This window comes from Euprymna scolopes, unplaced genomic scaffold (assembly GCF_053919585.1).
Source record: "Euprymna scolopes isolate OS-2025 unplaced genomic scaffold, ASM5391958v1 sca156, whole genome shotgun sequence".
In the NCBI taxonomy this organism is placed as follows: Eukaryota; Metazoa; Mollusca; class Cephalopoda; order Sepiida; family Sepiolidae; genus Euprymna; species Euprymna scolopes.
In genome coordinates this window covers 3,483-26,510 of record NW_027633165.1, presented here as the reverse complement: position 1 = coordinate 26,510, position 23,028 = coordinate 3,483, and the positions used below count along the sequence as shown (strand labels likewise).

The 23,028-nt window shown below is 34.4% G+C and overlaps 1 protein-coding gene across 1 annotated transcript in view; it reads right to left on the bottom strand.

Annotated features, from left to right (window-relative positions):
* The window catches only part of LOC145273764 (atrial natriuretic peptide receptor 1-like), a gene marked incomplete at both ends in the record, with an annotated part of 60,735 nt that extends 45,188 nt beyond the window's left edge, over nucleotides 1–15,547 (bottom strand). Inside the window, 3 exons of the mRNA XM_080127103.1 lie at nucleotides 583–654; nucleotides 13,796–13,900; nucleotides 15,470–15,547. Coding sequence (XP_079983229.1) covers nucleotides 583–654; nucleotides 13,796–13,900; nucleotides 15,470–15,547 — 255 coding nt within the window. The remainder of the gene's footprint in view (nucleotides 1–582; nucleotides 655–13,795; nucleotides 13,901–15,469) is intronic.
* Nucleotides 15,548–23,028: the final 7,481 nt, after the last annotated feature.

Sequence of the window (23,028 nt, the reverse complement as noted above, 5' to 3'; positions counted from 1 at the left end):
CCACTTAGCCATGCTGTAGAGAGTGTTAGAAACAGTGGCACGGAAAATAGTGCCACATCGTATAACCCTGTATTATTATTATTATTATTATTATTATTATTATTATTATTATTATTATTATTATTAATAATAATAATAATAATAATAATAATAATAAGAAGAAGAAGAAGAAGAAGAAGAAGAAGAAGAAGAAGGGAGGTTTTCACAGGCAATCACCGAAGATTTCTCTTTGAGAACAACCTGTGGTGTTGCCTTGGCTGTGAGTGACAACAACATTGATTTCTTGTTGGCAGCAACCATTGGTCTTCACTGGAATTTTGGTGGTAATAAGCCTACCCAAGGTCTCAGTCCTCTTCGCATTTATCCAGTAGAGATCTTATTCTTGCGTCGATTTCGAATGAATTACGTCCCTTTGATTTGGTGTTAACTAACAAAAGGAACAACACACAAGATTATGATCTAGACAACATGGACGCTAACATACAGATAGGCACATATTAGCGTGTAATTTTAATATTGCCCTACTATTTTCTAGATGAAATATTAAGGATGTTGTAGTTATTATATTTTTTAAGTTTTTACCTGCACTAGGTCTTTGATGAAAGAGGTTCTTAAATCTTCGTCAATTGTAACGGAGTCGTTGGCAAATACATCCTGAAAGAGAGAAAATGAATAATTAATGTAATACTTTATACTACATTTATTTATTATATCTATTTGCCAGTTGTGTTCTTCCAAAAAATAAAAAATAAGGCTTCCTCTTTTTATTCAAAAATAAGGCCTGCTTTTTTAATCTAAAGCCTAGAACGTTGAAGAGCTATGAAAAAAGTGCTAGCCTTAAAACGAGCGACCTTTGGTGCTCCAGAATTTATTTTTCTGCATAATTAGCACCATTCTCAATGCATTTATGCCAGCCTCTTTTGATGTCTCGGTCATAAAAGGCCCTCACATCTCTACCGCCATTCTGAAATTGACTAAACCATCTCCTAATTGTACTGACATTAAACGGCATCAGTTTCATAAATGTTCAACAGGCGCCGATGAATGTTGATCGGTTCAATCTTTTTCTGCATGGAGAAATTCAATGACGCATCTCTGCTCCTGACGCACGTCCATGAAAGGGGTTATTTCTTAGAGTCTCACACCGTCAATATATGCAACAAAGTCATAATTCTGGTCATAATTGCACGAGTTCAGTTATCGTAACAATCCAATTTGAGACCCCCTCTGGTCCATTCCAGCGTAATAAAAAAAATAGGAGGTACTACTTTTGGAAAGTCACTCATATACACATACACACACTCATACGCACAGACACACACACACATTGAAATGCAGGTAACTAATATATATATGTATATATATATATATATATATATATATATATATATATATATATATATATATATTAGGAAAGAGCAATTTAATGGTGGAAACTGAAAGAACAATATGGTTTTGGAAATCAGCTTATCACAATATTTAATATTATACAATACCTACAGTTTTAATATTATACAATGCGTACAGTTTTAATAATATACAATACCTACAGCTTTAATATTATACAATGTGTACAGTTTTAATATAATACAGTACCTACACTTTTAATATTATACAATGCGTACAGTTTTAATATAATAAAATACCTACCTTTTTAATATTATAAATGCGCACAGTTTTAATATTATACAACATATACAGTTTTAATATTATGCAATACGTACAGTTTTAATATTATACAATACCTACAGTTTTAATATTAAACAATACGTACGGTTTTAATATTATACAATACGTACAGTTTTAATATTATACAACATATACAGTTTAAATATTATACAATCCGTGTTTTTGTTCAGATAAGTGTTTTCAATTTTAATCATACTTTTTATTTTTAGATTCAAATATTAATAACTTTATTTTATTTCAGTATTTAATTTATGCAACTTTCGGAAGAACGCCTCCCCATACGCTTTTCTTTTTTATCGTAAATTTTTTATAACGTGACTAGCTAAAGTTCAGAATAAAATCACGCTTTCTTTTAACGGTTAATTTAAAAAAAATCTTTTTGAACGCTGTTAACTTAAATTTCCTCATTTCAGTTTACATTTTGGAATCGGCCGTGTTTTTGTTGAGATAAGTGTTTTAAAATTTAATCATACTTTTTATTTTTAGATTCAAATATTAATAACTCCATTTTATTTCAGTATTTATATTTATGTATTTCTGTTTTATTAAATTCTAGCTTTTTTTCTCGTCCATAAATGTTTATTTATCTACCAAGTTCATTGCAAAAATAGATTACGAATTTTTACTCATTCTCAGTTCGTGAGAGGGGAATCTATCACCATACTTTCCCTTAAACACGTCCGCTGGACTTTTAAGTAGAATACTTAATAGTTTTTTGTTTTGTTTTTTAATGGAGAGTAGAAAACGCATTGTGGATGCGTTATCGGCAGATCCTGTTACTCTCGCTTCTTCTTATTTGTCCCTCAGTCCTCATTTTTTAATGAGTGATTTTTCTGACAAAGGGAGAAAAAAAAGCTGTTTTCTAGGTTGGCAGTATTTTGCGCGAACAGTTGGCAGAGATGGCGGAAATTTTCTTTTTCTATGTCTATCCTTGTAGCCATGTCACTAGTAAGGGTGCTGGAGGTAAACGTTTTGTCTGGGCTGACGTTATCCGCCTGATAGTCAGGGACCCGAACCTTGGATTAACCACCAAGGAGGCTGTCCTATCAGCAGGTGCAAAGTACTGGAGCTGCTGTATTGCCATTTGGTGAATGGATTCTGGACCATGCAGTAGCTTCTGGTAGGGCCTCTCGATGCCATACTAGTGGGTAATTGTTACGGCTTTACCTTATCATTAGCTACAAATAAAAAAAAAAATTCTTCGTTTCTTTTTCTCTCTTAGTTTCCCCTCTCTGTCCTGCTCTAAGTAAATCTGACGACCTAGTCCACAAATTCCAAAAATTCATCATGACAAGTTTCAAGAAAAAATACACGATTAAACCCGGTTCTCCAACTTCCAACGTAGACCCCTACTACCATGTCTCCTTCTCCAACATCAGGGGTCTACGTTCTAACCTTCCAGAGGTTGAACCCCAATTACAGGAGACTAAACCAGACCTTTTATTTTTAAGTGAAACTGGCATTGGACAGGCTATTTCCCTAGAAGAGTTCGCAGTTAAAGGATACTCTAACTTAACTTCTAAATCTGACCCCCAAGATCGCCATGGGCATGGAATTTGTGCCTATATTAGGGATAACTTTCCATGTGGTAGGGACATCTCCCGGGAAGATCCTAACTTACCCTATATGTGCTTCCGGGTTGCTTTAGCTCACACTACGGCATTTATATTTACTTTCTATCGCCCCCATAACAGCGGAGTTACTATCTTTCAAAGCATATCTAAGAAAATTGACCAAGTCTTATCTGCTTATCCTTCAGCTAACATTCACGTATGTGGTGACTTCAATGTTCACAACGTCGAATGGTTGACCCACTCTAACAAGACTGATGATGAGGGAAGGTTCTGTCATGATTTCTCCATTGCCTACGACCTCACTCAGATTGTTCAGGAACCCACCCGTGTTCCCGACAATGATGGCCAGTATGCGAGCCTACTAGACCTTTTTCTCACAACTTGCCCTGAACTATGTTCAGTTTCTGTTCTGTCGCCTCTTGGCTCTTCCGACCACTCTGTTGTATCAATTAAGATAAAAATGAAATGTAATAAGTCTCCAGACGTACCTCTCCATCGTACAGTATATCGATACACTAAGGCTGACTGGGATAGCTTCCGTACATTTATATCTGATCTACCTCTGCATTCCATGTTTAAAAAGGATGTGTCCTCTATAGTATTAGACCTGACGGAATGGTTAATTGTAGGTATTGACCGTTTCATACCCTCGAAAAAGTTTCAGCAAAAACCTAACAGCCAGCCATGGTTCTCTCCAGAATGTGCTGCTGCCATTGCGCACAGAAATCACTTTTTCCACTGTTTCCAACGTAATAGATGTATGAAAACTAAAGCCGCTTTCAGGACTGCCAGCAACCATTGTAAGAAAGTAATAAAGAATGCAAGAGAGTTGTATGCTCAATCTGTTAAGTCCAAAGTAGCTGAGCAGCGGCTTGGTTCCCACCAGTTTTGGCAAATAGCAAACAGAATCCTGAACAGAAGCGTGTGCTCCATCCCAACTATTATCAATGGACCTGAGGTAATCTCGTCAGCATCAGACAAAGCCAAACTCTTTGTCAAGAACTTTGCAGCTAATTCTACCCTTTGCGATCAAGGCTGCCAATCCTCAATATTTCCTCCTGTATCAGAAAACACTCTATGTGATATACGTATATCTGTACGTGATGTTGCCAAGCTAATCAAAAACGTTGATTCCAGTAAAGCAACTGGCCCTGACGGTATTCCAATTATAGTACTCAAAAAACTTCAACCTGAACTAGCGCCCATACTTACAAAACTGTTTAAACGTTGTCTTAAGGAGAATAGTTTCCCATCTCCCTGGAAAATTTCATCAGTATGCCCTGTATTTAAGAATTCAGGTGATCGCTCATCCCCCTCTCAGTACAGGCCAATAAGTCTCCTGTGCGTCATGAGTAAGTTGCTGGAATCTGTGTTAAATACAGAAGTAATCAACCATCTCAACAAAAATAACCTTATTAGTGACACTCAATATGGTTTCCGTTCTGCTAGATCTACAGCAGATGTGTTTACAGTTATATCTCATAGGATTAGCAAATCTCTCGACGGAGGCAACCTTTCTAGGGCAATTGCTCTTGACATATCTAAAGCCTTTGATAGGGTATGGGATAAAGGTTTACTTCATAAGATCTCTAGCTATGGTATTGCTGGAAATGTCTTCTCAATTATTAAATCATTTCTTTCTGATAGGTTCATAAGAGTAGTAGTTGAGGGGCAAAAATCTGAAGCTCACGGTATTAATGCCGGTGTCCCTCAGGGGTCCATCCTGGGCCCAACTCTTTTCCTGATCTACATTAATGATCTTCAAAATCACATCCTTACATCATTTGTAGACATCTATGCTGACGACACTACCATTTATGGTACCACATCTAAGACAGTAAACGACCAAGTTCTCTCCAATTCTCTCTCCTCTGATCTTGAGCACGTAGTACAATGGGGTAAAGAATGGCTGGTTACTTTTAATGCATCTAAAACCAAGCTTCTCTCTTTACATCATCAACATTCTGATCCACATCTGACATCAATTGAAATGAATGGCTCTCGTCTTCAGGAGGCCTCAAGTTTTGACAAACTTCTTGGCTTGACCATTACTCCTGATCTTAAATGGAACACGTACATCAAATCTGTTGCCAAGGCCGCTGGAAAAATGGTGGGATCTTTCTATCGATCCAGTAGATATCTCACTGCTGATGCTATTCTCTATCTATATAAGAGCCAGGTACGTCCAAGGATGGAATACTGTTGCCACATCTGGGCAGGAGCTGCTAGAAAGGACTTGGCCTGCCTTGATAGAGTTCAAAATAGACTTCGTAGCCTCGTAGGAGATGTCCTTTTCTCCTCCTTGCAACCTTTATCTCACAGAAGAGATGTTGCGAGTTTGTCTCTGATGTATCGTTATTTTCATGGAAAGTGTTCGACTGAGCTTCAATCTATGGTCCCCCCTCGCCAAACTTTCACAAGAAACACTCGTCTAGCTGTAAACACTATCAATAATTCCCCCCACTCTTTATCTGTGCCTAAACCTAAACGTAGATTCCATGAACAAAGCTTTTTTCTTAGAACTGCACGCCTGTGGAATTGTCTTCCGTTTTCCTGCTTTCCGGCTGACTACAATATGGTTGTGTTCAAGTCTAACGTAAATAAGTTCTTGATGAGCCGTTCCATATAAGTTATCAACTTTACCAAATTTTCATTACTAATGATTACTATAATGTCCAATTTCTACTGTACACTCTTTAACCCTTATCCTTGAGTGGCCTCTTGGCCTTGATAATGTGGTAATGCCTATGTAAAAAAGTCTTAATATTATACAATGCTTACAGTTTTAATAATATGCAATAGCTACACTTTTAATATTATACAATACAACAGTTTTAATATCAGAAAATACATAGAGTTTTATATCATACAATACGTATAGTTTTAATATTATATAATACGTACAGTTTTAATATTATACAATATGTACAGCTTTAATATTATACAATACGTACTGTTATAATATTATACAATACGTAGAATTTTAATATTGTGAAATACCTACAGTTTTAATATTATACAATACGTACAGTTTTACTATTATACAATACCTACAGTTTTTATATCATAAATGCGTACATTTTTAATATTATGCAAAATGTACAGTTTTAATATTATACAATACGTACAGTTTTAATATTATACAATGCATACAGTTTTAATATTATACAATAACTAGTTTTATATTATACAATATGTACAGTTTTAAATTATACAATACGTATAGTTTTAATATTGTACAATACGTACAGTTTTAATATTATACAATACGTACAGTTTAAATATCATACAATGCTTGCAGTTTCAATATTATGTAACAGCTACAGTTTTTATATTATACAATGCGTACACTTTTAATATTATACAATCCGCACAATTTTAACTTTATAAAATACATAGAGTTTTAATATTTTACAATACGTACAGTTTAATATTGTACAATACCTACAGTTTTAATATTATACAATATGTACAGTTTTATATTATACAATACGTACAGTTTTAATATTATACAATACGTAAAGTTTTAATATTATACAACACGTGCAGTGTCAATATTATACAATACGTACAGTTTAAATATTATACAATGCTTGTAAATTAATAACCTCGACCCTTGAAAGCTAACAATCTGCTCCCCCACCTCTAGCTGCCACTAAAACCCTACATTATGCATACGCCTTAGTAGTGGAATCCTTAGCCTCAAGCTCCTAACTTTCACATGCTAACCGCCTAACAGTCATCACTAAACATCTATACATTTCTACCTCTTACATACATTAGAGTTCATTCCTATCCAGTTTGGTACTTACCAGCCAAATATGCACTCGGATGCAAAGCGATCTTCATTACATAACAATTGCCTCTTCCTAGATGGGTTTGCAACGAACAATACTAAACCAAATCCGATACTCCCTGTCATGCAAAACGCTCGATGACTCTTAAATGAAAACTGAAATTATTTCCCCTCAATAGTAGAAACACTAACACAACTTTTATCTATTTGCATCTACTGAAAACTTGCCCAAATATCTATTTACTTAATTATACATACGGAATACGCCATGACTTAAAATGTACCTCCAGTTACACCCTGAGTGTACTGCACCTACACCTTAACCTTCGTAAATCTAAATATACAGTGACTGGGCAAAATTCTTAGCTCAATTCCTAATACCTACTCAACCTATAACGTTATCCTGAACCTAAACTAACATAAAGTTTTAAAAAAATGGAAAAACCTAAAGGTAAGTCTTAATCCGCACTAACGCTTTTCTAACAAGCCTCTCCACAAAACTGCTTCCACTGCATGCCCCTAAATAACTTTGAGGAGTGTAACTATTCATTAGATATATAATCTCTACAAACTAAACCTGTAACATTAACTAACCACGCGGGGTCGCAGAAATACCTGGAGTAGGGCCCAGGCGCGGATCAAACCCTCTCAGGGCTGATGGAACCAGTAGATCTTCCCAGATCACCCGTCTAGGAGAAGGAAAACTCTGAAACTAAATCAAAGGGGAGGGAGGTCTCTCCAGCCTTGGATGGCAACCTTCCTAGAGCTGGTGACTCAAACAAATTACCGGTCTTCAAACCTAAATTGCTTAAGGAGTAGATAGGCTCTGTCTATCGCCGGCTTCCATACTCCTTCCTTGCCTGTTAGTCAGGCGCAGAGACACTATCACAAGTGAATCGACAAAACACAGTGGTAGATCTTGTTTCTTGTCTAGGGCAATGAATGCCGTTCCCCCACTCCCGACACATCCCACCTCTCAAAACTGGGCACTTGGGAGTGCTTGAGTACCACACATGCCTGTGCAATTAGATTGGGGTGATCTTCTTCTGATGGGCTGAGGATACCGGATTGACAGTTCCTGGCTGCTGTTTCCGGCTGGTAGTACAGGTGCCCTAGTTGTACTTAGAGCTGCTGCTCCATCAACAGTTGTATAATATCGGGAGGTTTGTAGTGCCATGTCGCGCATGAAAAGGGACCCTGCACTCATCCCCAGTGGGCTTTCCTGAGGCCACAGTCCTAGTTGAAGAAAGGTCAGCTGATGGTCTACTTGTGTTGCATGTCTGATACCCTGCATAACCTCTTGTTCAGCTGTCCTTCACCTAACTGAAACTCTTTAAAAACATGATGACAGTACAATAAAAAATAAGCTTAAACCAGGCCTAGGGACAAAAATATCCAACTTACCTCCCCCCTGGAGGCTTGCATTCACTAACATCCGTGAGCTTAGAACTAATTTAGCTGATGTTGAAGCATTTCTCCTAACAAATATCCCGGATATATTAGCACTAAGCGAGACTAACCTACACTCCTCCATCCCCTCTAACTACTTTAACATGCCTGGCTTTCTCCCACTCTGCCGTAAGGACTCTGACAGACATATGTATGGACTTGGAGTCTACATTCGTAACACCCTCCCCCTGACTAGAGACACAAACCTAGAAACGGACGATCAAGCCTTTATGTGCTTTAGACTAAACATACAACATAACATTAGCTACTTTTATTTTCTCTACCGCTCTCCCTCGACACAGGACTGCACCATAATAAACAAAGTCTCTGACAGCATAGACACAGCACTCTCCCTTGACACTAGCGCACAAGTACATGTATTTGGTGACTTTAATGTTCACCACAAAAACTGACTTGGATTCTCTACTCACACAGATGCAGCGGGCAGCACAACACATAGTTTCGCTATATCTCACTCCCTATCATAAATGGTTACGTTTCCAACCCGTTTCCCTGACCAGCAAGAACAACACGCATCACTTCTAGATCTGTTTCTGACTACAGTTCCCGAGGATTGTATAACAAATGCTGACAGCCCACTTGGGAACGCTGGCCATGCAGTGATAATGGTAGAAATCGTCCTAAATTCTAGACCCCAAAACTGAAGAGCCGGTGCTCAAAACAACGAGGTATTATATAAAAACGCTGACTGGGAAGCCACCAGAGATCTTATCAGAGATGCCCCATGGGGAAATATTTTTTCTCTTCCTGCTGAACAGTGCGCAAATGAGACCACTGAATGGTTGAAACATCAATTGAAGCACAAGCTCCCATGCGGAAATTTTATAGCAAGCCCCACTCTCCTCAATGGTTTACTTCGACTTGCGCAACTGCCATTGCTCAAAGGCAGTATGCATACCGCAGATTTAACTGACATAAGTCCAGTTCAAACAAACAGAAGTATATAGAAGCTAGAAGTAACGTTAAGAAAGAAATAGCGACAGCTAAGAGAGAATTTACTGAAACCACTAAAAATAAACGCATCGAAGCACGAAAACTAGGAAATCGTGACTTCTGGAAAATCTACAACAGTGTAGTAAATAATGGGCAATCAACAATTCCCCCACTAACCAACAATCACGAGATTGTTTGCTCAGCAACCGACAAGGCTAATATGCTTGCTAGCCGGTTTGCCTCGAACTCCACACTGGACCCTTCCAACCATCCCCTGCCTGACTTTCCTTTGCGGACAGACGCCACGCTAAACGATTTAAAAATCACCCCTGCTCAGGTACACGTTATCATAAAAAACCTTGACACTTCAAAAGCATGTGGACCTGATCTCATCCCAGCTGTGCTATTAAAAAAGTGCTCAGCCGAAGTAGCTCCAGTTCTCTCCAAACTCTACAACAAATGCCTTAATGAATCATGTTTTCCGGGCTGTTGGAAAAATGCTTCTGTGGTACCAGTATTCAAGAATTCTGGCGAAAGAACTGACCCATCAAATTATCGCCCCATTAGCCTCCTCCAACTTTTTGTCAAAATATTTGAGACCATAATTAACCATGCTTTAGTCCGGCACCTTACAGATGCTAAACTTCTGACTGACGAACAATATGGATTTAGACAAGTCCGTTATACAGCTGACATCCTCACTGTAATCACTGGACAAAGCGGGGGAGGGCAGAGCGGTAGCTCTAGATATATCTAAGGCTTTTGACAGGGTATGGCATGAGGGTCTCCTCAGAAAAATTAAATCATACGGTATCACTGGTAGAATACTTAGCATAATTAAATCCTTCTTAGATAAGAGAAAAATCCAGGTTGTCCTCGGCGATCGTACATCTAAACAGTGTGATATAAATGCGAGAGTGCCTCAGGGGTTTATCCTTGGACCTCTATTGTTCCTAATATTTATTAATGACCTCCCCGACAAAACTACCTCTGAGATGGATATACATGCTGATGATACCACACTCTATAACAGGCATGACAGGAAAACAAATGAACACATAACTAAAGAAATGGCAAAAACACTAGAGGATGACTTCCAATCTGTAGTGGAATGGGGGCATAAATGGATGGTCACATTCAATGCTGCCAAGACTAAACTGGTTTCCTTCAATAATTACAAGAAACCTTCTCTGCCAACAATAGCAATGGCCAGTGACTGCTTGGTCTAACGTTCACAGGAAACATGAGTTGGAACAATTATATTGAAAACATTGCCAGGGCCGCTGCGAAAAAGGTAGGCTCTCTCTACCGTGCTAGAAAACTACTGACACCTGAAAGTATCCTGTACCTCTATAAGGCCACCATTCACCCATGTATGGAGTATTGTTGTCACATACGGGCTGGTGCATCTGCTGCTCGTCTCTCGCTCCTAGACAAGGTTCAAAAGAGAGTCGTCAATCTGATAGGCCCTGAACTGGCATCTAAGCTTCAGCCTCTGTTCCATCGACGAAACGTTGCATCCCTCTGCCTGTTCTACAAGTATTTTAATGGTGAATGCTCTGACGAACTGCAGACACTTGTGCCCTCCACGACGTAGACACCCTCGACAACCCCGGCAGGCAGCTAAATCCCACCCCCACACAGTAGAGATCCCTAGATGTAAAAGATCTTTCTACTCCAGTAGTTTCTTCCCCAGAACCGCTAGACTCTGGAATTCCATTCCAGGTCCCTGCTTCCCTAACTGTACTGACATGCAGAAGTTCAAGTGTAACGTGAACCGACATCTTGCTGCCCAAATCCCAACATAGTGACCCAGTAGTTGCTGCCCCTGATAGTAACCCCCTACACCATAGTGGCAATGTGCCTTGTTTGGGGTGAAAATGTAATTAAAAAAATTATACAATGCTTAGAGTTTCAATATTATGCAATAGCTACAGTTTTTTATATTATACAATGCGTACACTGTTCATATCATACAATACGCACAGTTTTAATATTATAAAATACATAGAGTTTTAATATTATACAATAGTACAGTTTAATATTATACAATGCATACAGTTTTAATGTTATACAATATATACAGTTTTAATATTATGCAATGCGTACAGTTTTAATATTATACAATGTGTACAGTTTTGAATTATACAATACGTACAGTTTTAATATTATACAATACGTACAGTTTTCATATTATACAATATCTACAGTTTTAATATTATACAATCCCTACAGTTTTAATATTATACAATACCTACAGTTTTAATATCATACAATACCTACAGTTTTAATATCATACAATACCTACAGTTCTAATATTATCCAATACCTACAGTTTTAATATCATACAATAGCAACAGTTTTTATATTATACAATACCTACAATTTTAATATTATACATGACAGTTTTAATATTATACAATACCTACAATTTTTATATTATACAATACGTACAGTTTTTATATCATAAATGCGTACAGTTTTTATATTATAGAAAATGTACGGTTTTTATATTATATAATACGTACAGTTTTAATGTTATACAATACATACAGTTTTAATATAATACAATACCAAAAGTTTAATATTATACAATATGTACAGTTTTGAATTATACAATACGTACAGTTTTAATATTATACAATACGTATAGTTTTCATATTATACAATACCTACAGTTTTAATATTATACAATATCTACAGTTTTAATATTATACAATACCTACAGTTTTAATATTATAGAAAACGTACAGTTTTCATATTATCCAATACCTACAGTTTTAATATTATACAATACCTACAGTTTTAATATTATACATGAACAGTTTTAATATTATCCAATACCTACAATTTTAATATTATACCATACGTACTGTTTTAATGTTATACAATACATACAGTATTAATATTATACAATACGTAAAGTTTGAATATTATACAATACGTACATTTTTTATGTTATACAATACCTACAGTTTTAATATTATACAATATGTACAGTTTTAATATTATAGAATGCATACAGTTTTAATATTATACAATGCATACAATTTCAATATTATACAATGCGTACAGTTTTAATATTATAAAATACCTACAGTTTTAATATCATAAATGCGTACAATTTTAATATTATACAATATTTACAGTTTTAATATTATACAATATGTACTGTTAACTGTACGCATTGTATCATATTAAAATTGTACGTATTGTATCTTATTAAAACTGTATTATTGCATATTATGTAGGTATTGTATATTTTAAAATAATATTTAATTCACTACAAACAAAATATAATGCTACTAACACCTAAAGGGCTACTGTGGATTAGGGGGTAAATTTATAGAGGCATCCTAAGTTCTTCGGCAAGATGTTTGTTTATATTACATTTAAATTTTTGTATGTTTGTACAATTAGGAATCAGGAGACAGGGAGGGGATTCCAAAGGCAAGCGGTTCGAGGGAATAAGTTGTTAGAGTAGAAAGCCTTCCTACATCCGAATACATTGAAGCGCATACGGATGAAGTACTTGGAAAACTAGCACAGGGAAGCAACATTGCGGCGATGGGACAGGGGCTTGAGCTTGGTAGACTGTACTGGATTTAATAAATTTTAGACTCTTTTGGAGGCCCTGTTCAAGAATGATAGACCACGGTCACTGAGAATACAAAGAAGGCCTGTTAACTGAAAAATGTCTGCAGGCAATATAGGTAAGATTTGTCAGACTGTCAGCAGTATATGACGACCATTTGAAAAAGAGCAATAAAACATATTTAAAAAGAAAAAGTTCGATTAATACTTAAACTGAACTTTATTCAATATAAAATATAAATATTATATATGTAAAACTAAGTCATTTTAAAGCAATATACAATTTAATACTGATAAAACTGAATTATCAATTTAGGGAACAAACGATTAAAGAAACATTAAACACAAATATTTTTTGGCCTTCCAAACAAGATCACAGTGTAGTATCTGTTTTGATGCTACACTTTACCTTTTCTGACCTCAATCGGTGTAGGAGAAATCTTTCATGACTGAGATTATTCTTCTTCCTATCCAGAGTACCCCTTATTTGGAAGCTGGATTTTGCCCACATGATTATATGTTGAAATATTTAAATAACTATTGCTTTAAATACAGAAATTATATTTTAAGTTTTGGTTTTCTGTTCTTCTTGTAAATGTTAGATCGAAGAGTTTGGACGTTGGCCTCTCAGAAATGGAAAATAACAGCCATGACAATCAGTGATTGGTAAGATTTCTTATAAAAAATATTAATATCGTCCCAGCTCCTAAAATGAGTAAAGTATGGTATTTCCGGTTACCTGTAGACTTCCTTTGTTGCAATATTCATTCAGAATAAATACGCCGTCTGTTTCGATGGCCGCGCCAATAAACCTTGTTAAATTCGGATGATAAACACAACGAACCTATGAAATATAGAAGAAAGTTTGGTTAGACTTGAATTAAATATGGAAGCAAAGTTATGTGGACGAGGGGTTGTGACGAGGGGGGTCAAATCTTACGTTTAAAATAAAATACTAAATACCTGAAAAATATGTGATAAAAAATTTAGCCAATAAAACGTCCGCTAATTAGCACCTATTATCATCGTATTTAAAAAAAATGTCTCAGAATTGCGATAACGATATATATATATATATATATATATATATATATATATATATATATATACATATATATATATATATATATATATATATATATATATATATATATAAAATAAAATTTATATCTCGGCAGTGCAGTGAAAAGCATATCTTATTGTACTTTTATTAATATTATTGGAATTTTTTCCTTTTTTTCTTGTACACATTTTTGTGAATTTTTCTTTTGGATTATTATGGACCATCTTCTTCCAATTACGGGATTTTCTTTGATTTTACTTGTGCAAATGGAAATTCAATTAACTTTCTTGAAGTTATATATTTGTATTTTACCATCACTGGATTATTTATCTTCCACCAGACTATCCATTCATGTGTAATCACCTTTTTCTTCACCATATTCCCTCTGCTTCACTTTTTTGTTATCAAGTAAGATCTTTAACTTACTTGTTGTTTCATCAGATACTTTTGCATGCAAAATCCGATCCCTCATTTTGCTAATTCCTACCCTCTGATGAGAAGGAAAGTATTTCTTCGAAACTCCGCGGATTAAGGACTATCCACTTATCTAGTGTTTCCTTTTCAGATTAAATATGTTTTTAACTCATTTCAAAGTCTTTTTAACATGTTTTATTAACTGTTTGCTCGTAGATATATATATATATATATATATGTGTGTGTGTGTGTGTGTGTGTGTGTGTGTGTGTGTGTGTGTGTGTGTGTGTGTGTGTGTGTGTGTGTGTGTGTGTGTGTGTGTGAATTTCAATTTAATTTTATGATTTAAGAAGGTTAAATTTTAAATATAGAATTTTTATTGCTGGCAAACAAAGAAACCATTTAATAAATATGTTTCCTTACCCCATGAGTTTTCCATGTTTGTTCCATTTCAGGATTTAGCATACATTCTGGATTTGAAGTTCAATATCCTTTTTTTGCATCACTATCTAATTTTCCTTATTCTATGTAGCTAAAATGATTTTAAAAATTTAAAAACTTCAAATGTTTCTATGTTTATTGCCTTTAGCAAATAAGGTGCAAACCATTCATAACATTTGCTAACATTTTTCCTCTGAGGAAAGAGTTTAATAAATATATTTCCTTGATCCATGAGTCTCCGCTGTTTATTTAACATCGAAAACTCATGGGTTAAGGAAATATATTTATTAAACTCTATTCTTTGTTTGCAAACAACAAAAATTATATTTTTGAAATTTAACCTTTTCAAATCATAAAATTTAAATTCATATATATATATATATATATATATATATATATATATATATATATATATATATATAATTCTAGTTCAAATAACAAGTCAGTTTTCGATGGAAAAATAATTTGCAAACAAGTTTGTATGAAGGATCTCACCTCATTCAGTTCGCGTATCAAATCCTTGGTTAACATCACATTCGGCCTGGAAATTTTTTTCACAGCAACGATGACGCCCTGGAAATAATTAAAAAAAGTAAGAAAAGAAGGGTGCGCGCTTAATAAGATGTAACCACAGATTTTTTGTTTTGTTTTGGTTTTAATTTCATCAGGTTCCGGTTTATTCGTGAAACCACTGGATCAACATATATATATATATATATATATAAAAATGTAAATTTGGTTCGTTCCAAACGAATAAAACCATATTTCTACGTTACCAATTTATTTGAAATTTTCAGACAACCCATCTTTAGAGTTGAGGTATGTTTTTATGTTATTAAAATCTATTTACCTCGCGAATTATTAAAATATTAAATAAAATAAATATATTTTTTTAACCGCGGTGCGAATCTGTTCTGTTGATAAAAGTGAACTTCCGGTTCGATTCATTTCACAGCCACGAATTGACGAAACATTTCATTTTCTGTTTAGTAAGTAAAAAACAACAAAAAAAACATAATTCATTTGTTTATCTTCCAAATTTTTTTATTTACACATTTTTTCTTTATTATATAAGGCCAAAAAAAAGTTTGTCGCTTGCTTTTTTAGTTTTTTTTTTTTGTTTGTGTTTCGATATAAGATTGGTTGGAATAAAAAAAAACACGATTTAAAAAATAGCGCGGATCACTCTCTGCATTAGTACCGAAAAATGTTACTAAACATTTATTAATAATTTCTCACTTTTACAAACATTTGATTTTAAATTTCTTTTTAATGACGACTTTTATCGACTTTTTTTTAAATATCCCCCAAATGTTGTTTATTAGCCCCCCCTCCAAAAGCTGTTCTTAAGATTTGGATGTGGGGGGGGGTGATTCCAAGGTGGACCTAATCTAAAAAAAAAAAAAAAAAGTAACTATTTTTTTTATTAACTTTTTTTTTACTTTTTTATTTAAAAATTAGTAAATTTCAATGAATAGAATAATAAATCATTTATCATTAATATGTGTTTTTGGTTTTGTGTTGAATGAAACTTTTTTTTTTCATTACAACAATAATGAACCAATTTAAATCTTCCGGCATGCGTTTAAGGGTTACGAAATTATCAATAAATCGTTTAGTTACTAAGCCAACGTCAGTAAATAAAAAAATGTTACGTGCGCATGCATTAGCCTTGACTTGGGGGGGGGGGCTAAGGGAGCGACCATTAAATAATTATGCTGGTCGCCATGGAACTCAACGCCCAAGGAGTACCTAAAGTGGCACTTATGCACTTATGTTATCGTGCTATTTTTAAACATAGTATTTTCATGTTAAATTCAAATTTTACAATATGTTTTTCTTTTATTAATTTGTTATGTGAAAGTACAGATAACCCGGTCGGTTTCTAATGTGATGAAAATCTAGCCCCCCCCCCAAAAAAAAAGGGTTACTCTGGATAATAACAAAACATTAAAATGGCCTCAGTCTCGAAAGATTTCTTCTCTACTGAACGAGGAAACAAACGGTGAAGTGTAGTTCACCTTCTGTTTCTCTCCTCCTCTCTCTTCCTCTCTTAATATCTCTCTCTATCCATCTCTCCCTTTCCCTCTCTCAATCTATCTTTCTCTCTATATCACCCTCTCCATCTCTCTTCTTTTTTTTTTACACAGTGATTACCACTTATCAAGGCCCGGAAGCCACTCAGGGATAAGGGTTATTGCAAGTACATTACGTTAGTGTGGAGATTTGATGAAGTGTTTACTTAATGAGCGGTTCATTAGGAATTTGTTAACATTGGACTTGAACACATCCAAGTTGTAGTCCGGTGGGAAGCAGGCAGACGGAACAGAGTTCCACGGGCGTGCAGTTATAAGAAAGAAGCTTTGTTCATGGAATCCACGTTTTGATTTAGGCACAGATAAAGAGTGGGGGAAATTTTTCACAGTGGATTCGGCTAGACGGGTGTTTTTCGTGAAAGATTGGCGAGGGGGGACCAGAGATTGAGCCCCTTTCTCTCTCTAATTCCCTCTATCTCTCTCCTTTCCTCTGTCTCATCCCTCTCTGTTTCTAACTCTCCCCCTCTCTCTGTTTATCTATCAATCCCTTTATCTCTCTATCTCCTTCTCTTTCTCTATTTTCCTCTCACTTTCTCTTTCCTATCTATATATCTTCCTCTCTATCTGTCCATTTCTAATCCCTCATCCTATTTTAGTCTCCTAAATTAATTACAGTGAATAAGGCATTATCAAAACATGGATAAATCCTATTTTAGTCACCTAATTTACGGACTGTGAGAATAGAAGTTATTTGGAAATTACTGCTACCTTGAACAGCACCAGAAGTAACTGGTAAAACCTTTCTAATTAAATTAATTTTGGCAGCCATTTGGTAACAAAAGGACATAGCCTTAGCCCTTGCTGCATGAGGAATACCTGAGACCTTGCTGCCAAGTAGAAGAATTATTTATTCTACTTTAAAGCATTCAATCTTTCAAAAATCTCATGTTCGACATCTCCAAAACATCCAATATGGGGAAAAATATTGCAGAAATGCAAGCTTATTGTTTAGGATGAATGCACAATGCTACGCAAAAAATCACTTGAGGCTCTTGGTCGATCCTTGCAAGATTTGTGTGGCAATGTCAGACCATTTGGAAATGCAGTAATATTGCTTGCAGGAGATTTCAGACAGATGTTACCTGTTATTCTTCAATCAACACCAGCAGATGAAATAAATGCTTGCCTCAAATACTCTACTTTTTTTGTTCCATGTGAAGACATTAAACTTAACTCAAAATATGCATGTCCAGTAGCCGACTGTTCGATCCGCACAAAAACTTTTGCATCACTTGTGGGAAATTGGGTACGAAAAAGTGCCAGCTGATCAGAGTTAAGGGCAAAATTATTTGACTTTTAACTTCTGTAATTTCTGTAATTTTATTTCATCAAAAGAATAGTTAGTTTAAAATGTTTTTGCAGATATTCAAATTATAAGAATTCCATTTGACTGAGTGAATGAGCTATTCTTGCAGGTCAATACAAAGATGCCCATGAACTTTACGCTATTATCGAATGTAAAATTCCAAGTGAGGTAGTCAAATACAAATCCATCGACACTGTTGTGAAAACAGATAAAGTGGTTAATTATCCAACAGCTATATTTGCCAGGGATGCCACCGCATGTATTGCAACTGAAATTTTGTGTACTAATTATCATATAGTGAAATATAAACCAATCGAAGCTTTGCAATGGCATATAGCTTGCAGTAAAAAAAATTAACAAACAATATCATAGAAACAACAATCTTAACAGGACCTTTCACAGATGAATATATCTTCATTCCATGCATTCCTATGATTCCACCGGATACATCATTACACTTTAGGAAATTGCACTTTCCAATTTTATTGTCATTTGCAATAATCATCAACAAAGCACAGGGAACAATCTTTACAATTGTGGGCCTTACAGTTACACACTGACTGTTTTTTCACATGGACAATTTATATTACGCATTCAAGAGTCACCAAACCGGAAAATCTCTATATCAGCTAAGAAAATGGAACAACAAAAACTGTGTACCCATGCAAAATGGAAAATTAAACCTATAAGAAACATGTTTTTACTCATGTTGGAACTTTTTCCATTGCGCCAATTTGAGCCACAGCAATGCGTGGCAGGGTACAGCTAGTATATATATATATATATATATATATATATATATATATATATATATATATATATATATATATATAATTATTTCCACAGCCAGACAACGTCGAAGCTCACAAGGGCACTGACTGCAAACAAACCGGAAATCCAATTCATTTGGGCTCATCAGTTAGACACATCTGAATTCGAGATTCGAAACACGAGCCTCTTGCATGCAATGCCAGCACTCTACCAACTGAGCAAACGTTCCACACACACAAGAATGTTAACCTAGCGAGCAATCAGCAATAGAAATTTTCAGAATGTAAGAGCATATATGATTATTTCCACAACCAGACAACGTCGCAGCTCACAGGAGTTGCTCCAAAGGAATCAGGTACTTGCTGTAGGAAAGCTCATGTATGAGAGTTCAATGCGGCGTAGCGCATAGATAAGAGTTAATAGAAACTTATTTCACCCCTGTGTGGGCCTCATCAGACGAGACGAGCTAGTCAGGTCTGTAACTGACTTAAAAGTGGTATGCATTTGATGGAAGGCGAGGTTGAAGGAGGGTAAGTAAGAGGGACGGGAGAAAAAAGGGGAATGATTTGGTTGAGAAAAGTAGATAATCGGGTAGAGAAAGGAAGCAAGCCAAATGGAAGGGGAGGAAAAATTTAAAGTTGACTAGAAAGATAGAATGGAGAGTAGAGACCATTCATGAAGACTCAACTCAAGGAGAAATCAGTCAGAAAATCTCGAAAATTATATATATATATATATATATATATATATATATATATATATATATATATATATAATTGTTCCTAAGTTATAAATATTTGGAAATAAAAACGGGCTTTATAAATTTATGTACATAAACACTGTGTACGAGTGCACTGGAGAGATGGAAAAAGAGAAATACGCCACTCGTACTTTTCTAATTGTCATGGCGTCGCTATATTTCTTTGTGCGGTTTACATATTAATCATGGCTGATTTAGAAGCAGACAGTGTCGAAGGTGAAAAATATCAAACGTGCAATCCGTGAGGATAAGTCTTCGCTTTGTGGGTAATTTTATTACAAACATAAATATGGTCATGTGAGCGATAACAAGGCGATTATGATCCACACGCTGTATTTTAAAGGTTTCTCTTGATAAAGCATTTGTATGGGTTTGGTTTTATGAAACTTTTCTATTTACATTTTAATACGTTTTTATAATGAAATCATTTTAGTCGCTTTTGTCAGTCTCCATTGAATTTACACACATAGAGAAGCACTAGGTGTATCAGAATTTTTGTAGGAATTTTTGAAACCCCTAACACGAAACAGCGAATAAAATATAAAAAACTCGTAATTTCTCTTTTAAAAGTGGGTTGTTTATTTTCTATATGGATTATACTTCCAAAATAAACTATTAAAGTTGTTTTAAAAGTAATAGAAATATTTTTTTATTTTTTAAAAAACAGTAATGAAATTAATTGAATTTTACGAGTTCAGTATTTTTCAATTTTTAAACTTTAAAAATCTATCAAAATTTTTCTATTGATTCAATTTTTACGATATTTTCAGGGTCAATATGAAATTTTATGCTCTTTATAGTAAACTATATTTTAGACAAACGTTTTTTTTAATTCACCCCCCCATTTTCAAGTGTCTATTAAAAAGTAAATAATTAATTTACTCACCAATTGAAGATAAAAGATCAATAAATAATGTATTCAAATTTAAAACAAAAAAGTAGTGTTTTTTAGAAATTTAACATGTAAAGTCCGAAGTTTAAAACCTTTTTTTAAAAAAGAAACACATTGGTCCTTGCTCCTTTAATTGAAGAAAAAATTAGGGATTGAATTACATTTTTCGATGAGTTATAAGCTTGGAAAGACGGGGCGGAATTATTCAATATTTTTCACGAAATTTCTGACACACCTAGAAAAGCACCTGAGAGGTAAATTTTATGGTTGTAGCTAACTAATATCGGAAACAACTATAGAGCTTGCGTCAATAGTTTATATATATATATATATATATATATATATATATATATATATATATATATATATATATATATATATATATATATGGGGATGTGAAGTTCGAACCTAACCTAAGCTGACGAAGGCTAAAAGCCAGAAACACGCGTGTCATTTATGCACGTAAATAAATAAATAAATAAAACTAATAAATAAATAAATACGTCCCACGGAAAAATAAAGGCGATCTATTTATATATATATATATATATATATATATATATATATATATATATATATATATATATATATATATATATATATACGAATAACAAAAAACAAAAAGAGCTTTAAGGCTGGTAAATATGCACTCGCGTACCTAACTGCCTTGTACAAAAACCTTTTAGCCAATAAACACGCAAGAAAATGCCCCCTCTCTCAGGTGCCCAGAAAGTGGGTGCTCATATTAAGGTAAATTAACATGGAAAAGTGATCACCCACTTTTCGAAATGTAATTTCATCATATCATGAAAAGTATTTTTTTTTTTTTTTTTGCGACGGAAACGGTTTGCAGATTCGTTTGTAGCACACCTAAATCTAGGAAAAAGTATTTTTTATATACAAACGTGATACGGACCTTCACAAAGTAAAAAAAACTGAAGAAAAAAATGGATTCCTAGTTCCGCATTTACGAAAAATATTATTAATTGATTTACATGGCGTTTGCCAGGTGTTTGTAGATTTGTGTGTGTAAGGGATGGGAGTAAAGTAAAGAATAAGTGAATAATAACCGTTTTTCAGTGAAAAAAAAAGAAACGAAAAGAGAGAAAAAACATCGAACAAAGCAAAAAAAAATGGAAATTATGTATGTATGTTTATTATTAAAAAATGGAAATAATGATTTTTTTGTATAAATGTTGGGAAATAAATGGTAATAAAGCAATGTAAAAGTAAATGTGGTGCGTTACACCCAAATACCAATCCAGTTTTTTAAAAACCGAAGCCCTTGTTCATTCGTAACTGTCCCGGGCGGTGTAAATGGGTGGCGGTGGAAGGAGGAATTTATTAGAGAGAGAAGAGTTTACTACTTCCATTGATCCTAACAGATCAGCGAGATAGTGGAGAAGTAATATGTCTTTAACACACCTTAGATATTGTGCTGTAATTTGTGCATATAACATTTGCATAAAATGTCTTGATTTTAACCTTATTAAGGTCAAACTCGGAGGGGAAAATGAGTTTATTTTATATAGAAGAAGAAGAAGAAGAAGAAGAAGAAGAAGAAGAAAAGAAGAAGAAGAAGAAGACGACGACGACGACGACGATAGAAGATAGAAGAAATAAATAGACAGAATAGATAGATAGATAGATAGCTAGAAGAATAGATAGAAGATAGAAATAGATATATAGATAGAATAGATAGAATAGATAGAAGATAGATATATAGATAGAATAGATAGAAGATAGAAATAGATATATAGATAAATAGATAAATAGATAGATAGAAGATATAGATAGAAGAGAAGAAATAGATAGATAGAAGATAGATAGATATTACATTTGCATAAAATGTCTCGATTTTTAATCCTATTAAGGTCAAACTCGAAGGGGAAAAATAAGTTCATTTCATAGAAGAAGAATAGAGAAGAGAAGATGTGTGTGTGTGTGTGTGTGTCTGTGTGTGTGTGTGTCAGAGGGTAGAACTGCTGACTATCAACTAGATAGCTTAGAGTTTCGAGTCTCTCTCTCTTTCTCTCTCTCTCTCTCTCTCTTTATATATATATATATATATATATATATATATATATATATATATATATATATATACTAACAAGAAGTTTGACGTTTCCCGGGATGTAATGAGGATCTACAGATGTTCAACACATCTAATATTTTTAGCTTAAAAATTGTTTTAATTAGTCCAATATAGCCAGAAATGTTAACACTGAG